We start from the raw sequence: 27263 nt of genomic DNA, 5'->3' as shown, positions 1-27263 counted from the left end.
ATCATAATAATATATTAACTGTACATATCTTCCCCAAGTCTAGATTTTATAACACAGTGGACTTTTTAATGTCAATGTAGTATTGGTGAAGTCATCAACTTACCACTTTTCTTTGGCATTTGTTACAGCTTGCACATATTGGTGCAAAATTTGTGTTTGTAGCAGGAACATTTGTCTCAGGAGCAGTTACAGTTCTCTTTGGGTAAGCCATGCTGTGATGTGTTTGAAATGTCCATATATCTAGTAATTGAGTTTCAAATGTTAATGACTGCTTTAAATCTGTGGATGCTATTGTTTGTTGAATGCACAGCCTATGACCATTGGAGGAGGAATTGGACGAGAAGAGAACAGGGATGAATGACACCGATCTTAACAAAAGTCTATAAAGGGATTGCTGTTAAGCCAGCAAGCTTATCAATTTTTTAAAATTTATTTTTTATTTGAAAGACAGCTTTAGAGAGATCTTCCATCAGCTTGATGCTCACCATATGGCCACAGCACTGAGCCAGCACACTGACCTCTTCTCAACCTACACTTTAGGATTTCTGTGATTGTGAATGACAGAAAGTGAACTCACTTGCTGAGTAACAGGAACCTTTTTGGCTTTTGGAAGAAAAGTGGATTTCTTTCCTGAGCAATCAAGTCAAAATGCCAGGACACAGGTGCTGTCTAATGCCATCAGAAATCTTTCTCAGCTGCCCAGCTTTTGCTGTCTTCTTCGTTCTTGGACTTGAGGGCTCTCCTTTTGGTGTCAGATATCCCCCGCGGTGCCAGTAGGAAGAGAGTGACACTCTCATGATAGCTCCCTGAGAGTCCTAGACTAAATTTTTTTTTTTTTTGCTGACGCATCCTGCTTCATTGGTATTATAACTCAGGAAGGAAAATATTCTCATTGGCTGCACCAGGTCACATGTTCACTTCACAACAGTGCAAAGTGTTTTTCCCCATTGCTATTTCCAGAGAGAGGGAAAATGAGCACCAGAAGGGAAAAAGCTCTGAACATCTTGAAGTTTAGAGCCCATAAACCAGTAGAATAATGACAAATAATAGGGAAGAGCTTGTGCACGTGTTGGTGGGGGTGGGCACAGGAGGAAGATGAGAGTGCAGTAAGATTATGGGGAAATAAAGTCAAGGAGGCTGTTAGAGTAACTGGAAAGTTTTTGTTGTTTGTTCATTTGATTTTGTTCTTTCTTGGGCGGGGTGTTCTATTTTCTGCATTCATTCATTCTTTTGATGGTATGAGAGATCTCGGAAGGTAAATCCTTACTTGTAAATGTGGCTTGTTGGGAACTCTGCATACACTTAACCTCTGTTTCTGTGGATTCTGCCTCCAGGGATTCAGTCAACAATGGTTAGAAGGCATTTTTAATAAAAAAAAAAATGCACCTGTGTTGAACATGTAAAGATATTTTTTTGTGTTATTTTCTAAACATAGTATAAGAACATTTCATGGCATTGACTTTGTATTAGGTTTTATAACTAGGATATAAATGATTTAAAATATAGAGGGGATGCTCATAGATTGCATACACATACTAGTTCATTTTACATAAGGAGCTTGAGCATCTGTGGAATTTGGTTTCTGCTGGGGGTCCTGAAGCTAATGACACCAAGGGACAGTCAAAAAAGTTATTTAGTATTATTATCTAGGGGAAAACTATGTCAGTATAAAAGGGAAACTAAGTTGTCATGAGTCAAACTGTTTCCACCACCCTCAGTGGCTGCCTCCTATTGAAAATGTAGCAAAGCCACTCTTTCTTAAAAAAAGATTTTATTTTATTTTTATTGGAAAGTCAGATATACAAAAAGGAGGAGAGACAGAGAGGACGATCTTTTGTCCAATGACTCACTCCCCAAGTGGCCGCAGCAACCGGAGCTGAGCTGATCTGATCTGAAGCCAGGTGCCAGGAACTTCCTCCAGGTCTCCCACGTGGGTGCAGGGTCCTAATGCTTTGGCCCATCCTGGACTGCCTTCTCAGGTCACAAACAGGGAGTTGGATGGGAAGTGGGGCAGCCGGGATTAGAACTGGCAGCCATGTGGGATCCTGTCCAGGCGTGTGCAAGGCAAGGACTTTAGCCACTAGGTTACTGTGTCAGACCCAATGTAACAGAGCCACTCTTTAAAAACGTGTTCTTAAGACAGCTTACTGTAATAACCATGAGTGAATACCATGGGAATAATTAGGGGAAAAAATAAAAATCAGCTTGACATTTAAGACTTGTCTTTCTATTGCATTTTAGTGTCTTGGATCAAGTGCCAGATGGACCGATATTTATTGTTCTGTGTTTTCTGGTGAGGATAATGGATGCAGTGAGCTTTAGTGCAGCCATAACTGCCTCTTCTTCTATCATCGCAAAGGCTTTTCCAAATAATGTAGCTACAGTATTGGTACGTATCTTACACGCTTTTGAAAATTTCCTTTGATTGACCTTGCAGATGAAAACTGGCATCCTCTCTCTATCTTCGGTGTTATCACTTTCTCTTCTGATTTCTTCTTGTAGCAGAAGGTTTTGGGCTGTCCTCCACTGCTTTCCCAGGCCACATGCAGGGAGCTGGATGGGAAGTGGAGCAGCTGGGATATGAACTGGTGCTTGAAGGGGGTTAATTAGCTAATTAAGCCATTGTGCTGGTTCTGTTTTTTAAAATTTTGTTTGAAAAGAGACACACAAAGAAAACCAGAGTCCAAGGTCTTCCATAGATGAATTCACCTCTCCAAGTGCACACAACATCTACACCTGGGCCAGAACAAAGCCAAGTGCCTGACACTGGCTGTGGGTCTCTCACCTGGATGGCAGTACCTGAGGTACTTCAGCTAGCATTGGTTGCTGCCTAGGCACACCAGTAGGATGCTAGTGCTGGAAGCAGCGGATCCAGGCTGTAGCCAGGCACTCTGCCATGCGCTTCAGGCATTCCACATACCAAGTGTCTCTGCCTACATATTCATTGGTTATTTCTTCAAATGGAATGAATTAGCTCAGTCTTGTTTTCTTTTTGCTCATTTTCAGGGAAGTCTTGAAACTTTTTCCGGATTAGGACTAGCCCTGGGTCCCCCTTTAGGTGGCTTTTTATATCAATCCTTTGGCTATGAGTTGCCTTTCATTTTTCTGGGCTGTTTCGTCCTCCTGATGGTGCCATTCAACATGTGTATTTTACCCAATTATGGTAAGTCTGCTTTTATCGCTTGCTTTGAGACACTCACGTTTGAGTATGCCTTTGTGGGGGACCAGTTTACTACACACTCAGTTTAGTCAAGATTGTGAACAATTGCTTTTTAGAGTTCCATGAAGCAGCTGGTTTTTTTTTTTTCCAGATTTTTATAGGCAGTTGTCTTATATGAATTTTTATATACCACAGATTCTTCCCAACCTTTAGAACAATCAAATATTCAATGTCTGCTTCAAAATGATTCCATCTGTAATGCCATCTAGATGTACTGATGAACTGAACTAAATAGCCAAAGCAGGAGGTTACTGTGGGGCACGTTGGCCACCAGCTCTGAGAGGTTCCAGGATGTCTCTTAGGCAGTAAGTGATACACAGACTTCAATGAGAATTTCCCCTAAGAAATAGCCTTGTTTCATAAGTATTTCTGTCTGCTCAAGTATTTCAGATAGTCCACTTACTTTGCTCCAAAATATTTTTGAAACCAAATATGGTTGATCATGCATATTTGGCATAAACCCGAAGCACATACATCACCCAATTATGCATATTATAAAATATAGAAATGTATTCCTGCACATGTGTGATTGTAATCAAAAGCCTGGGCTACTTCACTTTGCTAAGGAGAAGAAAAGCCATAACGAATAATTCTTATGTTATTTTGTACACACCCAGTTGCAGAGAAGTGAATATACATTTTAAAAAAGATTTATATATTTTTATTGCAAAATCAGATTTATAGAGAGAAGGAGAGACAGAGAGAAAGATCTTTCATCCTCTGGTTCACTCCCCAAGTGACCACAAAGGCCAGACCTGAGCCGATAGGGAGCCAGGAGCCAAGAAGTCTTCCTGGTCTCCCACACGAATGCAGGGTCTCAAGTTTTTGGGCTGTTTCCCAGGACACAAGCAGGGAGCTGGATGGGGAGCGGAGCAGCTGGGACATGAGTGAAGTACCCACAAGGGATCTCAGTGCATTCAAGGCCAGGACTTCAGCCATTAGGCTATCACATTGGACTCAGAAAGTACATTTCTAATGAAGGCAGATAGAGGGTAAGGCCAGTGCTTCCTCCCACAGGTTTCTACAGCTGCCCACACAGCATAGCTCAGGTGCAAGGGCACGGAGCCACCTGAGGCTGCCGTGGCAATCACCTGGCTGCAGAGTTAATGCCTCACAGGAGGAGTCAACCTGCCTTGTGGTATGTGCATGGGAACTGCTGCCAGATCTACAGGAGGGACACACTGGTTACAAGCACCTTGGAGAGCCACACAACACCTCTTTCTCACATAACTAGAGTTCATTTTTGGACGCTTCTGTCAAGATAAAGTTTACAACCAGAGTTACAGTATTGTAAGTAAGGTTGCCGTGCAACATGGTACTCCTTACAGGTAGGCCCTTTGAGTTGCTGGCAGGAACTCAGGACAGATCTGGCCATCCCAGTGGGACCCTGGAGCTGGAGAGGCAGTACCACGGGGAGCCACACGGTGGTGCTTGTCCTCCTTCGAGGTTTGTGGATGAACATTCCTGGCTGTGCCTAGGTTTGTTGGCTGAATACTTGGCTAATAATTAAGAAATAGACAGCGGGTCAGAGTCTCACGCAGCAAGGAGAAAACACTTTTAACTCTTTCCTACATCGTTTGCCAAGACATACTAACTAGCTTGTAGTTCAGCTGCATATTGAGAATCTCAGTGATTAGATGTTGAACTTGCCCCAGCACGGGTTACCCTTGATGCCTGTCCGGTACTTCTCACCTGTCTCTCCCCTCCACACTCGCTGTCCCTTGTAGCCTTCAGCCACACCTACCTAGCTACTGAGCAATCATTTCTCTTCATTTTTTTTTAATTATTTCTAAAGTTTCCCTGCAGCATGACTGAACTTAACAAAAGCAGAGATAGTTGGAATTTTCATGACCCACAACAACAAACAGTTTGAAAACTCTTCTTTTTTAAAATTTTTTCTTGAAAACTTTCTTTTATATCTTTTGTTTAGATTGGGTGTATAAAATATGGTTTTAAAAATCCACAGGATTGATACTATTAAGGCTGTGAATACAGATTGAATTGTTCTCATGTAGAAGTACTTTAAAAAAATTGTTTTGGAAGAGTTTGTGTTATAGGTGGAATTTAATGTTCTCCAAATTCTACCTACCCTATCTTCCTGTAGACGCTCAGGCGACATGGCTTTTGCTTACGGCAGCTGAGTCCCACTGCTTCAGTCTTAGTATCTGCTCACAGGGCCTTCTATGTTTTTTTTATTTTAAGATTCATTTCTTTTTATTCCAAAGTCAGATATACAGAGAGGAGGAGAGACAGAGAGGAAGATCTTCTATCTGATGATTCATTTCACTCCCCAAGTGAGCACAATGACCGGTGCTGTGCCGATCTGAAGCCAGCAGTCAGATGCTCTTGCAGGTCTCCCACGCGGGTGCAGGATCCCAAGGCTTTGGGGCATTCTCCACTGCTTTCCAGGCCACAAGCATGGAGCTAGATGGGAAGTGGAGCTGCCGGGATTAGAACCGGCGCCCATATGGGATCTCTGCATGTTCAAGGCAAGGACTTTAGCCGTTAGGCCATGTTGCTGGTACCTGTTTGTCCTGTTCTGAAGTACTATTTCCAAAGTAGGCATGAGCAAGCCAATCCTCTTATTGAAATCCTTCATTAAGCTCAAGTTGCTACAGTTAATACTGGTATATTGAATACGGTTGCCTGCTCTTATCCATGGGATGTATTTCAATATCTCTAGTGATGCTTGCAACTGCAGAGGGTACCAAACCCTGATAACACTATGGTTTTTCCTACCCATATCTACTTAATGATTAAAGTTAATTTCTAAATTAAGTACAGCAGAAATTAGCAATTGCTGATAAGATGGAACAACTCTAATAATGCACCATAAAAGTTCTTTAAAGCATAATCAGCTTCTTGTTTCTGGAATTTTCCATTTCATATTTTCAGGTTGCAGAAAGTAGAACTGTGGATCAGAGGGAAGTCTCCTAAGCTGAAAATTGTTAAGAGTAGACCGTAAATAAAACACACACACACACAAATGCTACGAGTAGACCTGAAATAAAAGCACAGAAAATTGCACGTACTAGAATACATTCATTAAATCACCTGATTTAGCCATTTCACAATATATACATATATCAAAGCATTATGTTTTCCACTGCAAATATACGTGTTTGTTAATTGTCAACTTAGGGTAAAAACATATTGTGAAATGTAACCTTCATCCTGAAATCTATTGGGAGCTAGTGTTAGATTTATTTTTTACTTTTGTTTCTTTTTTATTATGTTAATTTAATATTAAAAAGAATTTTACATAGTTTATTAGGGCAGAAAGGGTCAGGACTACAGGAAAGTGGGTGAGACCATTATTTACACATTTTTTTTTCTGTATGTGGGATAAGCGGGGAGATAAAGGGAGAAGCCCCACTAAGCCTCCCACCCATTCCAGGATCCCTAAGGTGAGGCATGCTCCGAGGGCACTGCTCAAGTGGCTTTGATAGCTCAACAGTTCTAAACTGCAGCCAATCTTTCCATTCCAAGCACGATGAAATCCCTCCAGATCCAATGACTGACATAGTTCACCTTAGAGTCTCCATTTACCCAGATTTTCACTTTATTCTATCCTCCATCCTCTGTCTTGGTACCAGGTGCCCTCTGCAGGTTCTGATGGACTGCTGTAGCCTCCATGTGCACCTGGATATGCTGTCTACTGCTCCATCTGAACCAAGGAGGAGGCTCAGCTTTGACACATGCACTCCATGGTCAGATCATGGAACCTGCACTTCTCTTCATGGTTGTGGTTCTGGCATCAGCAGTTTAGTTGGAAGAATCCCCAAAAAATCTTTGTCTGCAGTGACCCCAGACCTGATTCTTCTGTGTCTTGCCTGCCCAGGGTGGGACAGTCCATTGTCCCAGTCAGCTTATGCCTCTGCTGGTGGTTGCATTTGCTGGGTCAGTTCTGTTTCCAGCCTTATCTTCCCCATGAACTCATGGGTGTTGCAGTCTAGACTGATTCTGCCCACCTCATACTCAGCTCTCACATAAACCAGTTCGAGCTACAGCCTAGTAGGAGCAACCCACAAAAACCCCCACCAGACCTACCCCCTGCCCTGGTTCCTGTGCTTGCCAATATATACAGCAGACTGGTTCAGTCTGCCCCACATCCCATTCAGCTCTCATACATGTCAATGGGCATTGAAGCCTAGTTCAACACAACCAGCTCCACTATGCAGTCCACACTAGTGCCAACGAGTGCCACCATCTGTCTAGCCATGCGTGCCCCAGTCCTGGTTTTCATGCTCCCCAGTGAGAGTGATAACCCAAGAGGGAAGTACCCACTATTTCCCTACTGGGTCCACTCCCACATCATGCACTTTGCAGGTGGTTCTGCAGTTTAACTTGACAGAATTAACCCCCAGTGGCTCATCTGCCAGCTGATGCTGTGGCAAAACCCAATAACCCTCACCCACTCTGATTTATGCTTGCACCAGTAGCAACATTTAGCCCAGCCTGGCTTTTCCCTGATCTAGCTCGCATGAGGCCCACAGGTATTGTAGCCCTGCCTGGTCTGGTCTGCTCCCATCCCAGCTCACGCTCTCCAATGGGAATGGCTGTCCAGCAGGGGAACCCTCCACCTTCCCCCTACTAGCTTTGGCCCCTCACCCCCTGGCTTCCACGTGTACTGGTTGGGTGCTGCAATCCAGTTTGGCATGGCCCACCTTGCCTTTGCCAGTTGGTGTCTGGCCCGGCACAGCCCACCCACAATTCTGGCTCTAGCTGGTGGGGGCACAGCTTAGCCCTGTCCCAGCCATAATGTGTACTACTGGTATGTGTTGCTACTGAACCTGGCTGGACCACACTCTGTGCTGGTTGTTGGATTCACCAGTAGGTGATGTGAACTGGTTCAGCCTGGTGTGCCCCTGACCTGTGCCAAATGTATGCCAATAGGCTGCTCCCTATCGTGGTTCTTGCACTCACCTGCAGGGACTCCTCAATCAGAACCTCTCCCAATGCCAGATCTTGCATATACCAGGGTGTCCATGGGCCAACCCTATTTAGTCCACATGCTGTCCTGGCAGGAACAGTGGCCTTTCCTGATTGGCTTTCAACACATTCCATTTCTTACTGTTGGATGTTTCAGCACAGCCACGGCTCATTCTTACCCAAACACTGCTCACACATGGCTCAGTAGGGGAAGAGACCTAGCCTAGTCCCTCCTACACCTACGTTGGTGCACCAACCCCAAGTCCACACTTGTAATAAGGGACACTGTAGTCATATCCAGACCAGAATGCAATCCCCATTCTGGCATCATCCTTACCAGTGGGAACCCGAACCCAGCCAGAGTGTGCTCTTAGCTACTCAACCAGGCCTGTTCCCAACCATAGATCATGTGCATGCCAGTGGTTGCTCTGACCCAGCTCCCGGCATAGCTCCTCACCTCTCTTGGCTTTTGCCTTCGATGTTGTGGGCTAGCATCCCTGACTCATTCAGACTAGCAGGTGTAAGAGCGTAGCTTGGCATAACCTGTGCTCCAGCCTGATTTCTGTTCTTGCTTGTGAACTAAGGTTTACTTGGCTCTGCTTGGATGGCCCCCTTTCATAATCAATCCACACATTAGCCAGTCTTTGGAGCTGTTTTGTCTAGCTTGTCCAACCCGCAGGCGTGGACCATGTGATCATCATTGAGAGTTATGACCCAGTAGGAGAGTTTCCCAAATTTCCCCACTTGACCCACTCCCAGACCCAGATCTCATACATGCCAGTGGGCATTAGGCCATCACCTGGCATAGCCTGCCCCTCCATTTTCGCCTTGTATGAACTGGTGAATGTTGCAGCCCGGTCCAGCCCCATCCTTATTTTTGGATGCACATGCAGGTGCTGCTCCCTTAACCAGCCCAGACTTTCATTGATCCCTGTACCCATGAGTGATGGCAGGTTCCATGGTCACACCTAGCTCAGACCTTCACCACCCCAACTCTTGAGCTAACCACGGGACTTCTATTTCCACAGGATTTGGCCCATACATAGCTCACAAAATATACCCCTGGACATGGTTCACTTGTGTGCTGGTTAGTGTCATGGCCCTTCCTAATGTGATCTGTCCCCTGTTCTGACATTCTGTCAAGTACTATGATCTAGCCCTGCTAGACAGGCCCCCAGCCCTAGCTTTCACATGGACTGTCATGTGGTTGTCAGCGTTGTTTGGTTATAACAAATCCTACACAGGACTCACGTAGGATGGTGTATCAATCTGACCCATACAGATTGTCTTGCTGCTCCCCTCAAAGCGCCAGGGCCAGTACCCATGCTCACATTCAAGTAAAGTGACCCTGCCATTGGGAGTCCCTCAGGACTGACTCCTCACCAACATGCATAATGGCCTCATTCATGGATGTGCCTAGGCAGCATTTCCACATCCCAAAGACCCCAGAGATCCCTGTTGGGTGGCCAGTAGGCAGAGCCTGGTGCCACTTGGCACACTGGCCGCCCTAAAGCCCAGGACTCGCTCTCTGTGTGGTGGTAGTGGCTCTAGCCAGGGCCCGAAGCATTGAGTCCAACCTGGTTTTGGGTATTCGCAGCAGCTGATAGGCTGCAGGAAGCTCTCTTCACCCAGGCCCCGAGGTTGAACTCCCCTGTGTCCTTGGACGATGGTGGCGGTGGGTCTAGCGATAGGTTTAAATAGAGGAGTCACATGACTGGCATATTTCCCACTTTTCTTACCCTGTTCATTCTGCAGAAATTAATTTTAGCAATCCTTTTGAGAGGTTCTCTGAACTGTATTGATCATTAGGCCGGATGCTGAGTAACTTATACTGCAGAGCTCAGCTGTCGTCTTTCCCCCATTACACCTGAAAACCATCTGACTTCTTTTGCTGTTGGCAGCGACTTGCTAGGGCAAGTTTTGTTAAATTAGAGTGATGTGCATTCAAGGGTGTATCTGACTTTGGAGGAAGCAACAGGAATACCACATTGAAGTGGTTTTGAAAGCTTTCCCATCTTATTTTTCTACGTGTCACTTGAACAAGCCCAGGTTTCCTTTACTTTGTCTTCTTAAAAAACTGAGGCAAACTGTTCATTCCTTATTTGAAAGACAAATTTACAGAGATGGAGAGAAGGAGAGATCTATCTGCTGATCCATTCCTCAAATGGCTTTAATGACTGGAACTGAGCTGGTCCGAAGCCAGAAGCTTCTTCTGGGGCTCCCATGTGGGTGGAGAGGCCCAAGGACTTGAGCCATCCTGCACTGCCTTCCAGGCCATAAACAGAGAATTGGATCAGAATTTGAGAAGCTGGGAAAAGAACTAGTATCCATGCGTGATGCCAGCGCCTCAGGCAGATGATTAGTTTGTTGAAACACTGTGCCAGCCCCCATAGATTTTTAATCAGGCTATTGTGATAACCCCTTTTCTCCTTTTATATTTTATGGAATGGGACTGAATATGCATACTGCTTTGTCTTAAACTGTAAATGAACAATGAAATTTACGTGCAGGATTACGTTGATGAATTGTAACTAGAATCATTTGCAATTTATATTTTAAAGGAAATCATAGACATGGAAAGTATACAGTTTGAAATTCAGCTATCTCCTTTCTGTCAATACCTCACTGAGCCACACGGTGGTGCTGTCATCTTGAAGTACTGTTTCTGTAGTGAAGCTCCTGGTGTGCTGTGACTTGGTTCCCAGCAACACCAATGATCAACTTTTATCTTTTGTAACCTGAACAAGTCTACGTGTAGGACTTAAAGCATTACTTCTTGAGTTTCTTCAGCTTTACCTCATACTTGATCATTGTTCAGTGAGTATTTTGTAGAATAACAATCTATACCAGTGCTGGGGAAGAAATAAGCACACACAAGGACTACTTCCAACCATCATGGAGCAGCCATTCTCTGGTGCTGTTATCATCTCCAATGGGATCACTTTAACAACCTCCCAGCCAGTGATCTTCTGTGCATTTTCCACATGGCCACGGAGATCCCTTTAAATCCTGTTGGAGCCATGATTCCTCAGACACCTTGGTGTATTTCACCGGGCGCTACACGATCACATCACCACCTGCTCTGAGTCGGCACCTCACGGCATCGCCAGGCCTGCCCCAATCTCCATCGTCCAAGTTTGCTTTTTTCCTTTTGTTTTGCTTTGCACAGCAGAGTTCCCTTCCCGCTCAGTCTCTGGATCATAGGCCTGATTTTGATTTTCCCTTCTTGCTCGTTTCAGGCTCATTCTCTGCACCAGCTTACATGGAAGCGCTTTGCACAGCCTTTCTGTGCAGTCTTCTCTGAGGTTTTAAGGCAGTGCTTGTTCGTGTTCTGCCAGATTCTTCTAACCCTGTCCTAGCTCCCTCAATTCCTCATTTTAACTTCCTATAGGACAGGATCTTAGTCTGTCGTGTCTACCTCTGTGTGCCCAGTGTTTTGTATGGTGTCTGCCTCGGTAGAGATTTTGCTCAGTAAATTATATGGAAGGTCGGAAAGCCTTGAAACTGTAGTGTACAACCCAAAGGGAAATATAGTTTCAGTGGTAAATTATATAGTACAGATTAGAAATGCAGTAGAAAGCCTGAAAAAGGAAAAAAAAATTATTAATTAGGAACGAGAATCAAACATTTCTGAGTAAACACAATTGATAACTTGCCAGGACAAAGGAATCAAACAAAATGACGATAGGCTTGGAAATAGCCATGCATGATGCTTTTGAGACAGTGAGGAAGTTGGGTTACTACTTTGTTGATGGGAAGTAAGTTAGGTGCACAACTTGAATGCAGATGTAATCTACACAGGATTCAGTAGCATACCTTTCAATATGGTGTTTGCTTTGCTGGCAGAAAACAAAGTAATTAATAATAACACAAGTTCCTCTAAGGACCTTGTTCCTTGCTGACGCTCTCGTGACACCTCTCCCAAACACCATGTCGAACTGCATGTTCTCCATCCTTTCTGGGGAAGGCCTTCCTTCTAGGTTATGCTGTGTAGTCTAGTCTCCCTCATGTCTGATTCTGGTTCATTGCCTTTTGCATTTGGGAAATCAGTTTTAAGAAAATTGAATGTGACCTCTAGATTTGAAGAATACACATGTGAATGTGGATGGATGATAATGTAGTGTTGAGCAAGCCCAAAGATGCAGCTATTGTGTGACAAGATGGACATGGCCTTACCAGTGTTTCTGTTCAAAAGGAACTAAAACAAAGTTAAGAGATTTCCATTGCTATGTTTATTTCTTGCATGTTTGTTTTTTCTTTTTCCACTCTACCCTAAAGAGGCTGATGTAGGTAAACACTCCTTCTGGAAACTCGTCACTTTACCCAAGGTTGTGCTGAATGCCTTAGTCATTATGTCAACCAACTCATGCTTTGGCTTCCTGGATCCGACTTTGTCACTTTTTGTTTTGGAGAAGGTGAGTTCTTTGCTGTGGCATGCGAACATAATTGCTGGTTCTTGGGCCCTGCTTTATGGAATACCAAGATAAGACTTTTGAGTGGATGTAAAAATGAGGCAGATGGGGAACTGCATACCGGGATAGCCTTCCTCTGTCATGTCCCTATGATTGAGGGATCTGACTCAATGAAGAGTGCAATCTTTCGCTAAAGGGGCTGGACATTGGTCTCTCTCCCATGACTTGCTAATGGCCCTGTAGAGCCAACATGGACCTCATCTGTGTTGCTGAACAAGGAACATGGTCCTCTGTGTTCCAGTGAGGCATGAGGTGCTTAAGACCATTTGGGGTTGGGAGGTTATTCTGTAACAGATTGTTTTTGGATCCACTCAATTTTTAGAGTGTTTTTCAGAATAGGACACTGCTGACTGCATGAGTCTGGAATAGGAGAAAGGAACTAAGAGACTCCAGTGCTGAAAAGTCAATGTTGACTTTTCAAGAGTTTGGTATTATAAAGTTTGTTCTTAAATAGTTAGGAAGAAAGATTATTGATGATGCAATAAAATTAATCATCATGTATGGCCATTAATTATATTAGACACTTACTATGTATCTATAAGGAGTCCTAAGTGAACAATGTTATTAAGTTGCTGCAGTGAAATAACAAGATTATCAGCTCAACTTTCCATGAAGTTTCTAAGATAGTAATTTTCATGCTTTCTGAACACTGATACATTATAAATATAATGATTAAAATGATTTTTGCTTTTACAATTCACCCTATCTTTTGAAATCATTACAATTGGAGGTACTTCACAGATAAGGTTGGGGACTGTAGTTTTTGTGTGTGACCCAAGGTTTAGGGAGCAATGTAACATCGTGTTTAACTGGTGAACATCTATAAGATAACACCCAAGAAATATTCTATTGTTGCAGTGACCCAATCCGTATCCATCGTCAACTACGCATCTCTTTGAGTCACTGTTTTCTGTGCTCCTGGAAAGTTGTGTCTAATGAGAAATAATCTGTGACTTATCTCTGAGAAACCCAAGCTGTTTCCATAGAAGAAGTCAGCCACTGCACCCCTTCCAGGAAAAAGTAGTTTATTTAAATGGGAAGAAGGAGACAGGTTTTCCCCAAAACACCACTGTGGCTGGCCACTTGTCATGTGATGGTGGGAAGGGGGGCCCCTACTTGCTCCAGGTTGGTTGGCGTGATGCTTTCACTCTGTTAGGGCTGTTGGCAGTGCCTCACCATGGAGGACTTTTCTCAGTTCAGAGAGAACTTGCTACACATCCTTTTTGAGGTTGGAGGGTTATTGTTCCATACAACTGTGACCTATGACATTCTCAGAAATTTACTTTCCATTTTATCAAATGTTTCTTTCTCATTGTCAGAAAACTTTGTTGTTCTCTCAGATTTATTTATTTACTTGAAGACAGAGTTGGGGGGCGTGTGAGAGAGAGAGATCTTGTGTCTGGTTAGTTCAGTCCTTTAAATGGTTGCAATGACTGGCCTAGGCTAGTCTGAAGCCAGGATCCATGAGAGCAAGCTTTCTTTGGGTAGTTTTTTAGTGACTTACCCCTGTGACTTTAATACAGAATTTCTTTTACAGTTTAAGTTACCAGCTGGACATGTTGGACTGGTATTCCTGGGTATGGCGCTGACCTACACCATTTCCTCACCACTCTTTGGTTTGCTGAGTGACAAAATGCCTGTACGTATGCTTGCTTTTTATTGGAGTTGCTCATGTATATTTAGATAAGTGCTTTTCCTGTGAGTCTGAGACTGGTGAGTCATTTAGTTGGAGAGGATCTATGCAATTGAGAGTTCTCTGTGTCTTCCCACTTCAGCCATGACCTTGAGCCAATTAACTTTTAATTGCCTCAGTTGTAAAATGAAAAATGTTTAAAGAATTTTTTTAAAGATTTATTTTTATTACTTTTTTTATTGGAAAGGCGGATATACAGAGAGGAGAGAGAAAGAGAGAGGAAGATCTTCCGTCTGATGATTCAGTCCCCAAGTGAGCGCAACGGGCCGATACTATGCCGATCCGAAGCCAGGAGCCTCTTCCGGGGAAGCGAGGCTGCCGGGATAGAACCGGCGCCCATATGGGATCCTGGGCGTGCAAGGCGAGGACCTTAACCATTGCGCCACTGTGCCGGGTCCACTGGTTCACTCCCCAAGTGGCCGCAATGGCCAGAGCTGAGCCGATCTAAAGCCAGGAGCCAGGAGCTTCTTCCAGATCTCCTACAGGGTGCAGGGTTCCAATGCTTTCGGCTGTCCTCTGCTGCTTTCCTAGGCGGCAACCAGGGACCTGGAGGGGCATTGGAGTATCTGGGACATAAACCAGCTCCCATGTGGGATCCCAATTTGTGCAAGGTGTGGATTTAGCCACTGAGCCATTGTGCCAGGCCCTAAAAGAATCTTTTCTAAAGCTATTGAGTTAGATTTTCTGAGGGAAAATGTTCTTTTATTAAAATTAAAAAAAGAAAATTGTAGGGCCAGGCATGGTAGCCTAGCACCTTAAATCCTTGCCTTAAATGCTCTAGGATCCCATATGGGTGCTGATTCGTGTCTGTGGGCCCTGCTTCCCATCCAGCTCCCTACCTGTGGCCTGGGAAATCAGTCAAGAATGACCCAAAGCCTTGGGACCCTGCATCCAGGTAGGAGACCCTGAAGAGGCTCCTGGCTTTGGATCAAGTCAGCTCTGGCTGTTGTGGGTGCTTAGGGAGTGAATCAACGAATGGAAGATCTTTCCCTTTGTATATTTGCTTTTCCAAAAAAAAAAAAAATTACATCTTTAACAACAACAACAACAATAATAATAATAGTGGGGAAGGGGAGGATTCATGCTAAGCATTAGGGCAGAATTCCTAAGATTATTATGTGACTTGATCAAATGGATTCTGCTCTAGGAAGAGATAGTTTTGGTTTTCTGTGAGAGTGAATGGATTTTGTGTGTATATATTCATTGTTCTACAGCCTTCCTGACAGAAGACCCCCTCTTTCTTTTTTATAATTTATTAATTACATTGCATTATGTGACATAGTTTCATAGGTACTCGAATTCCACCCACCGCTCCCCAAACTGTCCCCCCCCATGGTGGATCTCTGCACATTATTGCATTACGACAGGTCAAGTTCAGTTAAGATTCTTTCATTGCAAGCATATACCAAGCATAAAGTCCAGCATCTTATTATCCAGATAAGTTCAACGGCTTTTTGGGAGACCATCTCTGGTCTGAAGATAGGGCCGGCAAAGTATCATCTCAATCAATTAAAAGCCCCGACATTATATCAGTAACAATTTATAACATTATGGAATTAATTGACATGGTTGAGTAACCAATATGTCAAAAAAAATGCAAGGTCTGAACCACATCGTGTGACTTCTTCATTGACATTTCAATTATTAGTTTATATAGAACCAGATTCTATACACCTTAAAATTGCTATAGATTACTGTTCAGCTGTCTCATGTCTATTTTCATTATAGTATTTAGCAGTTTATAGCGCTGAAGCATAATTTTGCTGAACCTGGCTGTTTTTCAAATAGTCTAAACTAGCTTATAACTAACAAAACATATGTCAACAGTTTAGGTGTAGAACAGTTTTAGGAGGGGTGTGCAGAGAAATCTTCAGTACCCCAGTGAGGAGTAACTAATGTTTGTGTCTCACCTTGTTAAGTGTAAGTGCATCCCTGCTGACCATTTTCTGTCTGATTCTAAGCTTTCCTTGTTGTTCTCTATCTATTCCAGTATTTTTGTTTGTTTGTTTTGAGGGGTTTCTGGAGTGATCCTGATGGTCTTTGCAAGAGAAGGTGGGGACCCAAAGTTGGAGCCAAGCAAGGACCATAGAAAGCTCCCCTCTCTAATCCTGAAGGAAGCTTACTGTTCTTTTGTTTCTGCAGACTGCTCAGGGTTCCTGGTTGTCTTTCCGATATCCTTGGATCTTGTGAGGAAGGATTTGGACTTCTTGCAGCCCATATGGGAGATCCAGATGGGGATGGGTGACCTCAGAGTTCTCGGCCTCTGAAGGCACTCCAATTCCCCGTGTTCTCTTTGGCAGCTGGGATGTAGTCCTTGGTGTTCATACCGATAGTCCTTGGTGAGGATCTGGGAGTCTTCAGGGTTGGGATGCAAGCCTCCTCCTGTCCACCCGCTCCACTCTGGGGTCCCCCCCCCTGCTCTTTGCATATGACCTCCTGTTAAGAGGTTGTCAGGATCACTCTTGATTTCCCCCATATGCCTTTGCAGTTTTACTATTTTCTAATGCTGATTTGAATCTGTTGTCTATGAGACCAGTTATGATCCTAATAGGTTATTCTTCACATCTTCCTCACATATTCTAGGGAGATGGAAGATTTCTCTGCTCTCCCGCCCCATTATGGAATAACATAGGGTATTAAAAGTATATTAGGTTTTAAAATATTTTGATGTAGATCATAAGCAGTCTGACTCACATTGATTGTTGGTTCATTGGTTACTTCACAATATCTTATGGCATGTGAGATTGGCTGTTTGAGGTTGAGATAATATATTTTACAGGTACTATTTTTCATATTGACATCATTTCATCTTAAATTAAGGCAAACATGTGGTACCCAACCTTTTGGGATTGGCTCATTTCTCTTAGCATTATGGTTTCTAGTTGGGCCTATTTGGCCACAAAGAACTGCATTTTATTTTTTTTAATAGCTGAGTCGTATTCCTTGGAGTAAATGAACCATAGCTTTCTTATCCAGTCTTCTGCTGATGGGCATTTTGGTTGCTTCCATGTTTTTGCAATTACTGATTGTGCTGCTATGAACATAGGGGTGCATGTTGGCTTCTTGTGTAACAGGTGTTTTGGATATATTTCTAGGAGTGCTATTGCTGGATCATATGGTATGCAGATTTTGAGTTGTTTGAGTGTTCTCCATACTGATTTTCATAGAGGCTGTACCAACCTGCAGCCCCACCAGCAGTGGAGTAGGGTTCCCTTTTCCCCACATCCTCGCTAACAAGTGTTGTTGGTGTTTTTTTGTATGTGTTTGTTTGCCATTTGGGTATGTTCCTTTGTGAAATATCTTCCCATTTCCCATGCCCATTTCTTGAGTGGCTTGTTTGTTTTGGTGTTTTGGTTTTTTGGAGTTCTTTGTATATTCTGGAGATTAGCCCCCTATCACCTATGTAGTGCGCAAATATCTTCTCCCATTCTGTGGGTTGCTTTTTTACTTTTTTGGTTGTTTCCCTTGCTGTACAGAAGCTTCTTAGTTTGATGAAGTCCCATTTGTTTATCTTGGTCTTGATTGCTGTTGCTTTTGGTGGCTGAAAGATGTGGGTCTGTCTTCTTGTTTCTGCAGGCTATCAACCAGTTGTCCCAACAGCATTTTTTGAAGAGACCTTCCCATTTGCCTGGATTGTCTTTTTTTTTTTTTTTGGTCAAAGATTATTTGGCTGTATCTGTGTGGGTTTCCTTCTGTTGTTTCTATTCTGCTCCACTGATCTTCCTCTCTATCTTTGTGCCAGTACCAGGCTGTTTTGATAACCACTGCCCTATAGTATGCCCAGAGTTCCAGAACTGTAATTCCCCCTTCTAACTTCCTGTTCTTCAGGATGGTACTAGCTATTCATGTTTTTTTTGTGTTTCAGATGAACTTTTGAATCATTGTTTCCAGTTCCATAAGGAATGTTTTGGGCAATCTGATTGGGATTGAGTTGAATGTATATATTGCTTTTGGTAGTATGGACATTTTTTTTTAATTTGTAATTTTGTGTATTAGTTATATTTCATTTTATTTTTTTAAATTTATTTTATTAATTGCATTGCATTATGTGACACAGTGTTATGGGGACTGGGATTCCCCTCACCCCTCCCCGAACCCTAAAGTAGTATGGACATTTTAATGATATTGATTTTACCCATCCAGGAACATGACATATTTCTCCATCTTTTGAGGTCATTCTCCATTCCTTTTTTAAGTGTTTTGTAATTTTCTTCATAGAGGTCTCTTATATTTTTGGTTAGATTTATTCCTAGATACTTCATACTTTGTCTGTAATTTTGAATGGTACCTTGCTAGTTAGATCTTTTTCCATCTTGGGGTGTTTGCATACTTATGGCTGTTCATTTTTGTTCATTTATTTTGTACCCTGCCACTTTACCAAACTCTCGTATAAGTTCTAACAGTCTCTGTATTGAGTCTCTTGGATCTTCTATGTAAAGGATCATGTCATCTGCGTATAGTGAGAGCTGGACTTCTTTATTTCCCATATGGATTCCTTTGATTTCTTTTTCTTATCTTATGGTGTCAGTGAGGACCTCTAGGACTATGTTGAATAGCAGTGGAGATAGTGAACATCCTTGACTTGCTCCAGATCTCAGTGGGAATGGTTCCAGTTTTTCTCCATTCAGTATGATGCTGGTGTTGCATTTTTCATATATTGCTTTGATTATGTTAGGGTTTTTAGCATGAAGTGGTGTTGGATTTTGTCGAAAGCTTTTTCTGCATCTATTGATACTATCATGTGATTCTTGTTTTTCAGTTTTTGGATGTAGTGTATTACATTTATGGATTTCCAAATGTTGAACCATCCCTGCGTTCCAGGGATGAATCTTACTTGATCCGGATGAATGATTTGCCTGATTTTTTTTTTTTTAATTCTATTGGCTAGGATTTTGTTGAGAATCTTAGCATCAATGTTCATCAGAGAGATAGGTCTGTAGTTTTCCTTCTCTGATGGTTCTCTATCTGGTTTTGGGATTAAGGTGATGTGGTTTCATAGAATGAGCTTGCAAAGGTTGCTTCCTTTTCTATTGTTTTGAAGAGTTTGTGGAGGATTGGGGTTAGTTCTGTTCGGAATGTTTTGTAGAATTCTGTAGTGAAGCCGTATGGGCCTGGGCTTTTCTTTGTTGGGAGATCTTTAATCACTGATTCAATCTCTGCTTTGGTTATATGTTTGTTCAGGTCTTTGGGTGCCTCTGGGCTAAGATTTAGTAGGTGGTGGGAATCTAAGAACTTTTCCATTTCTTGATGGTCTTCTGATTTGTTGGAATACAATTTTTTGTAGTAATTTCTAATTATTATCTTACTGATTGCAGTGTCTCTTGTTATGTTGCCGTTTTCATCTTTAATGCTGTTAATTCTCGCTTTCTCTTGTTTTTTCTTTGTCAATCGGGTCAGTGGGGTGTCTATTTTGTTTATCTTCTCAAAAACCCTGCTTTTTGGTTTGTTGATTTTGTGTACAGATTTTTTTTATTTCTGTTTGGTTTATCTCCTCCTTTGTTTTGATGATTTCTTGTTTCCTATTGTGTGTGGGACCCTTCTGCTGCTGCTTTTCCAATTTCTGGAGGTGTGTGCTTAATTCCTGTATTTGGTGCCTTTCTTGGACCTTGACATGAGCTCCAATTGCAATGAACTTATCCCGTTGCACTGCTCTGATGGTGTCCCACAAGCTTTGGAATGTTGTATTCAAGTTTTCATTGGTTTCCATAAATTTTTTGATCTCATCTTTAATTTCTTCCCTGACCCATTGTTCGTTTAATAGCATATTGTTCAACCTCCAAGAGTTTCTATATTTCCTGGGGCATTTTGAATTGTTTATTTCCAGTTTCATTCCATGGTGGTCTGAGAGAGTACGTGGTATGATTCCAGCTGTTTAATGAGCTGGGTACCTTCATTCTGCGTGTCTTTAGTTTCAGAGATCCTCTCTTCTGCTGTATTTATTCTTTTGGTTAGACTCTCAACTTTGTGCTCTAAGTCAAGGATTTTGCTTTTGACTTGTATTGCTGTGACTATGTGGTTCTTGAATTCCTTGCAGTCTTCGCAGTCTTCCCAGTCTTCTTATTGTCTCTGACAAATTTTATCACTATTTTTTAAAATTCCTTGTCTGGTAGAACTTCAATGTCTTCATCTCACAACTCTGAAATAGATGTTGGCTTTTGGTCTTTTTTTGGTGGGGTGCTGCCTCTTTCGTCTAGATCATTACTTTTTCTGATACCTCTTCCCATTGTGTTATTGTTTCTTGTTGATTTGGGGAATTTATTCTGATTTGTTTATCCACAGTGCAGTATTGTGGAGTAGGTGTGAATCTACTACTGTTATTTTGTTTGCATACAAAAGAGAATTTCTCTGAGTTCCACTGAGGACGTTTGGCGAGGGTAGGGTAGATTTGTTAACCCCTGGATGTATATAACCCTCTGTAGCTGGGTTTCTTTAAGGTCTGTTGGCTATGGTGTCATCCCGTGTGCATCTTCAGGGGTAGGGCATAGTAGCAGCACTTTGTAGCTTCATGACTCTGTGTCTAATCTGGGCAGATTTGGAAGGACCCCAGCGCCCCTCAGGCCTGTGGGGGAGTATGTATCAATTGCCAGGGGCTCTAGCTATGGGCATCGGGACCACTGCCCATTAAGGCCTCTGCCCCCACCCCCAATACTGTTTTTCTCTACATCCTCTGTTGGAAATTCTTTTCCCTGGTGCCCCCACCATTGTGATAGATTAAGGCGCACTCCACCCAGCCCCTCTGATTGCCAGGGCACTGGGCACCCACACGTTGTGTATGCTGGTGTCACCAAGGCATTCCTAGCAGGGTCCAACTGTCCCGTAGAAAACACCCTCTTTGGAGAGCTAACGATTCTACACGGCTGATTAGCATGTGGAATTATGCTATTGATATCTAAATCTCAAACGTCTATACTGTTGTGCTTCTTTTTTTTTTGGCATTTCTTTTGTTGATTAGATAGACATATACTTTTATTGCATAAATATTTATCAAAACCTAAATCCCCTGGAGATTACATAGGGCCTTAGTTGAACAAATATTATAGCTCTATACAACCCCAGCATAAGGGCTGCTTTCATTGAATAGTGCTTCCATGTGTTCAGACATCTGTAACAGGAACAGAGAGGCTCAGCAACAGAAGTGTGTTTCCTGCAGCCCTGAGGTTGGACAGTCTAAGATCGAAGCACTCGCAGATTCCTTGACAGTGAGGGCTCATCTTCTGGCCCGCAGCTGTCCTTCCCCATAGTTCACTTGATAGAAGAGCAAGGGAAGTTTCTGGGCTTTTTTTCCTAAAGGCACTCATCCTGCTCCCGAGAGGAGCCCTGACACCTCCTCTGCAAAGATTCATCTCCAAACACTGCCATGCTGAATGTTGGGATTTAATGTCTAAATATTTGATGAGGAAGTGGAAACAGTCTACAGCAGTTAATTTGTGTCTTTTTAAGGTATTTTAAATACTTAATGGGTTCCTTGTGGTGACTGGTTTTAGACATTGTTGTATCTGGAATAGTTTACCATGTGTAAAGTTTGCACTATACTCCGTTTCTAAGGAACTCCTATCTTTACTCACTCTTTATAGTTAGGTATGTTGTCTTTGCTTTTGAGTTTGTCATCTACTGTTTTCTCTTCACTGTGAAGTTAAGTTTTCCTCATTGTATCTGAGTGTTTGGATACCATGACTTCTGTTATCCAATGCTTCTTTATATTGTCGGATGAGCGAGGGCCTTTCCCCCTCTCTGTTTTTACCAGCATCTAAGGAAATGGCTTCTGGTTTTTGGAAACATCATCACCGCAGGCTGCTTCATCCTCTTAGGCCCTGCCCCAGTCCTGCAGATTAAAAGGTAATTGTTTTCTTCTCTGTTTTTTTCTTCTTCCTCAGTCTTTGAGGAGGAGGAGCTAAATCATGTTATGTTTCTGTAACCCCCTTAGAGCTTGCAGTAGCTGCACATTGCAGCCTGCTTCATGTCATTTATTAGCTCAAATAAAACGACCTCTCAGATCTTCCCCAGTTCTCTCTGATAAGGCACACTGTGGAAAGAGAGACATTTCAGAGTCCTGCTGATGTAGATCTGAATTTTGGCTCTGCTATTTGCTGGTGATGTGAACTTGGGCAAATCAGGTAACGTCCGTGAACACAATGTCGAATGTGGAAGGCACCTTAGTTACTTGTCTATTCCCATACTCTGCCCTATTCCACACCATTTTGTGCTGCATTGAATTTCAAAGCAAAATAACCAAATAAACAACGCTCATGTTGACCTTTTCACAATTTTTCAATGAATTTTATATGATGAGAAGAAGGCGAGTTGGCTCTACACATGGGATACATGAGAACCATGGTGTAGATGTCAAGATGAAGCGTTTTTCCTCCCCCAAAAGTGAAGGGTAAATTACTGAATGAAGTGGGATCAGATGTGACTCTAACTTTTGTGACACTCATTTTCCTGAGGTGTTGACGTCCTTAGCATTAAGTTTCTTGTTTCTTAAAATACTGACTTTTTTTTAATCCCCCAAATTGTCTTGCAGCCAGCTCTGGTTGCTGGTCCTGGTGTTGGTGGTGAATGGCATTTCTGCTGGCATGAGTATTATTCCAACTTTCCCGGAGATTCTTAGTTGTGCCCAGTAAGTTACTTCCATTGTTTGAAGCATTATACTAGGAATAGCAATGAACACCACAGGCTTTCTTGAATTCCTTGGTTTTGTAGGATGTTGAATATTTTTCTCCCCAATATTGGATCTAATGGTATTATAACACACAGTATGGTAATATAAATAATAATAACAACAACAATAATAATAATAATATAGTGATAAAATAATAACACAGGGCAGTATTAATAGATTAATAGATGAAAACGGTGAGGGTGGATGTTTGACTTTGGTTTCTGCTTCAGTCGATGGGTGATTTTGAAAAGCTAAAATGAAACAAAATTGTTTCAGCCTTATTCCTGTCTTACGCATGGGGTCTTACATGAACGAGGGATGACCAGCCTCTGTCATTTGCCCATCGTTCTCTTGTTCAATGGATGTGATGGTGAATGACCAGAAAATTATGACCCTGCTGGTTCAATTCAGCAATTCTCATTGAACCTGTAGTGAACATTTTCAGATTTCTGAATTTATGTTTTAACTTTAGGAAAAAGGAGAAGCCTGTGTTTTCTCAAAATTCTGCATGGTTCTGATCTTCATCTCAAAATTATGGGTCATGATTTTGTTTTGAACTTTTAATTATTTTTTATGATATAGTTTTGTAGGTGTAGAAATTCCTTCTTTCCTTCACCTTTCTTCCTTTCCATGTCCCCTCCCATCATTTCCCCCGTATTAATACAGTACTTTAGTCCTTTAGTAACAGTTGCAAGTTTACATTTTCATGCATCATGGCATTGTAGGAATAGACAAGGGTAGAAAATCCAGTGCCATACTTGTCATATGCATCTCTACTCCCGAATAAAAGGAGTTTTCCCAATCAATACACCTTGACAATGTGATAGTAATTTTTTTAACCGTTGCTTATATAGGCAATGCCATGTTACACTTAAATAGCAGAGATTTGTACATGTGACTGTTGCTGAAGGACTATTCTATTGTAATAACATGGGGGGAAATGGTGGGGGGAGAAATGGAGAGGGAGGAAGTGGAAATGGAGGGGAAAATCGCTATAGCTACAAAACAGTATCATGGAAAATAGTAATAACACTATGAAAAGAAAATCTAGTCCCATTTTATTGAGCGAGGATTTTTAATGTATCTTATATGATAAGGTTTTCAAAAGTTCATCGAAGGTGTTTATTATAAAAAAAGCTGAATTTGGACTTTAAAAAGTTTTGTAACCAACTTAGATTTTAATTCCAGTTCCATATGAACTTTTCTATGTGTCCTCATGTATGTAGTAGAATCAATTTTGAAAAGCTGTGGAGAAAAACCTAGCTTTGAACATTTCTTTGAATTAAGTAGCTTTTATCTTAAAAGTGGAATATCTTGCCACATTGTTCCTGGTTTACCTTAATTTATCTGTTACACAATTTTTTCTTCATGAGGGTTTTCCTTTTAATAATGGATACAATCATGTCTCTCTTTGCAGTGAAAATGGATTTGAACAGGGATTAAGCACACTAGGACTTGTATCTGGTTTCTTCGGTGCAGCGTGGTCACTTGGGTGAGTAGGCATTCCACTGAGTTTCATTCATATGTGCAAGATGCAAAATACCATCCCCATCCTGCAGGGGACTAAACTACTGAGAGGGTAGATGAGACAGGACTTTCGCAAAGACCAATTAGTTCTTCCTGAGTACAAGCATAGTTCTCTTATTTTTAAATTTATTTGAGAGGCAGAATGAGATATAGATGAAGAAAGAGAGCTCTCATCCTCTGGTTCCCTCTCAAAATGCCCACCATGGCCGCAATAGCCAGGACTGGCCTGGACTGGGCCAGGACTTCAATCCAGTTATGGGAGGAGCCTGTCGAGTTTATCCATCATGTGCTGCTTCCCAGGCTGTGCACTGGCAGGAAGCTGGGGTTGGGAACCGGAGCCAGGTATGGAACCCAGGTACTCTGGCATGGACATAAGTGTTTTAACCTGAATCTTAACTGCCAGTCTGAATGGAGTTCTGATCCAGACCCTCTAACGTCAAAATCAAGCACTGAATCTCATCCAAATCATCTCACATACCTTTCTTATTTAAGTGATATCTGTAGTTGACTTTAGCAGAAACATGTCTCATTTTAAAGATGCATTCATTCATTTTTAACCTACTATTATACAAGAATAACTGTGTGCTAGCAATACAGTATTCAGTCCTTAGGTATGCATCAGACTGAGTATGTTACAGACAGATACTGACTGCAGAAGAGTGTAAAGAGCCTTCTGGACATGTGTCATCTTTCTTTGCTTTGATATAAGCTGTCAACCTATCAGCAGCTGTTATAACCTTAGAATTGTTTATAAATTTTGAACTTCATTATCAGGTAGAATTCGTTTTTCTTATATTCATGATATACCCAGGAATTTCTTCCTTTAATTTTATAGTTCTAATTAAAGGAAGATCTATTATTGAGGAATCACACAGTTTTTAGAAAGCAATCACAATTTGGTATTATGAAACACTCTTTCTTCTTTCCACTGTCAGTGCTTTTATCGGACCAACAGTTGGTGGATTTCTATATGAGAAAATTGGTTTTGAATGGGCAGCAGCAATACAAGGCCTGTGGGCCCTGATATGTGTGAGTATCTGGTCTTCTGCTTTCATGTGCGTTGTATTTGTGGAGAAATGTGACTTGGACATGTCACATTAACCAGTGTCTTTACTTGTGTTGAAGGGATTGGCCATGGGCTTGTTTTATCTGCTGGAGTACTCAAGGAGAAGAAGGTATGGTCGGCTTATGAGCTTTCCTGTTTTTTAATAGTTAGCTTACAGCAGTGGAACAGAAATACCCATTTTTGAAAAGATTTTATTGATTGATGGATTGATTGATTGATGGATGGATTGATTTAAGGTTGGCAGCTGGGGAGAGGGAGAAAGCGATATCAACCTCCCATCCACTGGTTACTCCCCAGGTTCTTCCTGGTGTCCTATGTGGACAGCAGGGAGCCTAGTACCTGTTTCCCAGGCCTTTGGCACAGGGCTAAATCGGAAGTGGAGCTGCTGGTATTCAAAGCAGTGCTTACATGAAATGCTGCCTTGCAGGTGATAGATTTGCCTGACACACCACAACACCATAGTGTGGAATTCCACATGGAATACCATTTTACATCCATTCTTTTTTTTTTATCATATTGTGGAATACCACATGAATACCATCTTACATTCATTCCTTTATCAGGGAACTCAGGCTGTTTGTTTGGCAGATGTTTCAAGGAGACAGCCGGAAAGAGATGCTGGGCTTGTTTTTGTTCTGTGTTGTCATTGAAAATAAGAAATACTAACATTTTCCTTTTCTTTTCCTTAACATAGATCTATACTCCAAAACATCCAGGGTACAGAGTGGGAACGGACTGCTCTGCTGCCCGAGGAAATCCGCCCTTGCACTGTTCTGGAGTGATGCAGGAGTGGGAGATCCCCTGGCCTTGAACCTGAAGCCAGCCTAGAACCTGGCTGCTGAGAGAGGGATTCTCCTGGCCTTGAACCTGGCTGCTGAGAGAGGGATTCTCCTGGCCTTGAACCTGGCTGCTGAAAGTTTTCCTACTATTTTTGTGTCTGCACAGACTCCACGGATCTCATGCCAGCAGTCCAGAAATGCTAGTGTGCTTTGATGATCCCATGTTCGGCTCCATGACTGTTGTCTTGAAAAGCTGGCCTGCTGGCAGGCGCATTTGAAATCTTAAGGACGAGCGTGATAGTTGGAAAATCAGGCAAAGTTTGCCTTTTCTGAGTAACCACACTTAGGCTTGACTATTTTACTCATCCCGTTGCATTTCCTTGCTTTTTATTCTAAGTGCTGATTCTGAACATGTTTTTTTTTTTAATGACCAACAACTGAAATGAATTGATACACTCGAAATACACAGGCAACTTCACATTTATTTTTGAGAAATGAAATTAAAAGCTTTTTGGTACCAACAAATTTTGAAATCCATGCATGCTTTTTTTCATAACACACAGTTTTTAAAATAAGACCTCTCTCCTATGCATAGATTTCAAACATATTTTAGCTTAAAATAAAGGTATCTTTTAATCTCATATCCCTGAAATTTTTTAAGTCACCTCCTAAAAAGACACTTCAAAATAAAAAGAGCAATTACTACAAGATTGGAAAGATGCTTTCTTTGGGTCCTGAGATTATTTTTTAATTTATCCAAAAGGAAAAATTTCCACTTCTGTAGCATTTTTTAACCCTTTTTTTGGAGATTTATTTGTATATTTATTTGAAAGGCAGATTGACCCAGAGAGAGAGTTAGAGCTTTCATCTATTGGTTCACACCCCAAATGGCCGCAATGTCCAGGGCTAAGTCGG

The 27263-nt window shown here is 42.0% G+C and overlaps 1 protein-coding gene across 1 annotated transcript in view; it reads left to right on the top strand.

The window, feature by feature from the left end:
- The window catches only part of LOC121146264 (MFS-type transporter SLC18B1-like), a 32083-nt gene extending 5282 nt beyond the window's left edge, over window positions 1-26801 (top strand). The window contains exons 4-14 of the mRNA XM_040965656.1: window positions 129-202; window positions 2242-2389; window positions 3007-3163; window positions 12431-12567; window positions 14162-14263; window positions 22062-22153; window positions 22839-22934; window positions 24394-24468; window positions 25439-25532; window positions 25629-25678; window positions 26264-26801. Of these exons, the coding sequence (XP_040821590.1) occupies window positions 129-202; window positions 2242-2389; window positions 3007-3163; window positions 12431-12567; window positions 14162-14263; window positions 22062-22153; window positions 22839-22934; window positions 24394-24468; window positions 25439-25532; window positions 25629-25678; window positions 26264-26351 (1113 nt within the window). The 3' untranslated portion in view covers window positions 26352-26801. The remainder of the gene's footprint in view (window positions 1-128; window positions 203-2241; window positions 2390-3006; window positions 3164-12430; window positions 12568-14161; window positions 14264-22061; window positions 22154-22838; window positions 22935-24393; window positions 24469-25438; window positions 25533-25628; window positions 25679-26263) is intronic.
- The last annotated feature ends 462 nt before the right edge of the window (window positions 26802-27263 follow it).

Source organism: Ochotona curzoniae, unplaced genomic scaffold, assembly GCF_017591425.1.
Source record: "Ochotona curzoniae isolate NIBS_2020 unplaced genomic scaffold, NIBS_Ocur_1.0 scaffold_3890, whole genome shotgun sequence".
In the NCBI taxonomy this organism is placed as follows: domain Eukaryota; kingdom Metazoa; phylum Chordata; class Mammalia; order Lagomorpha; family Ochotonidae; genus Ochotona; species Ochotona curzoniae.
Note: the sequence above shows the minus strand (reverse complement) of the source record. Positions and strands in the feature narration are given on the sequence as shown.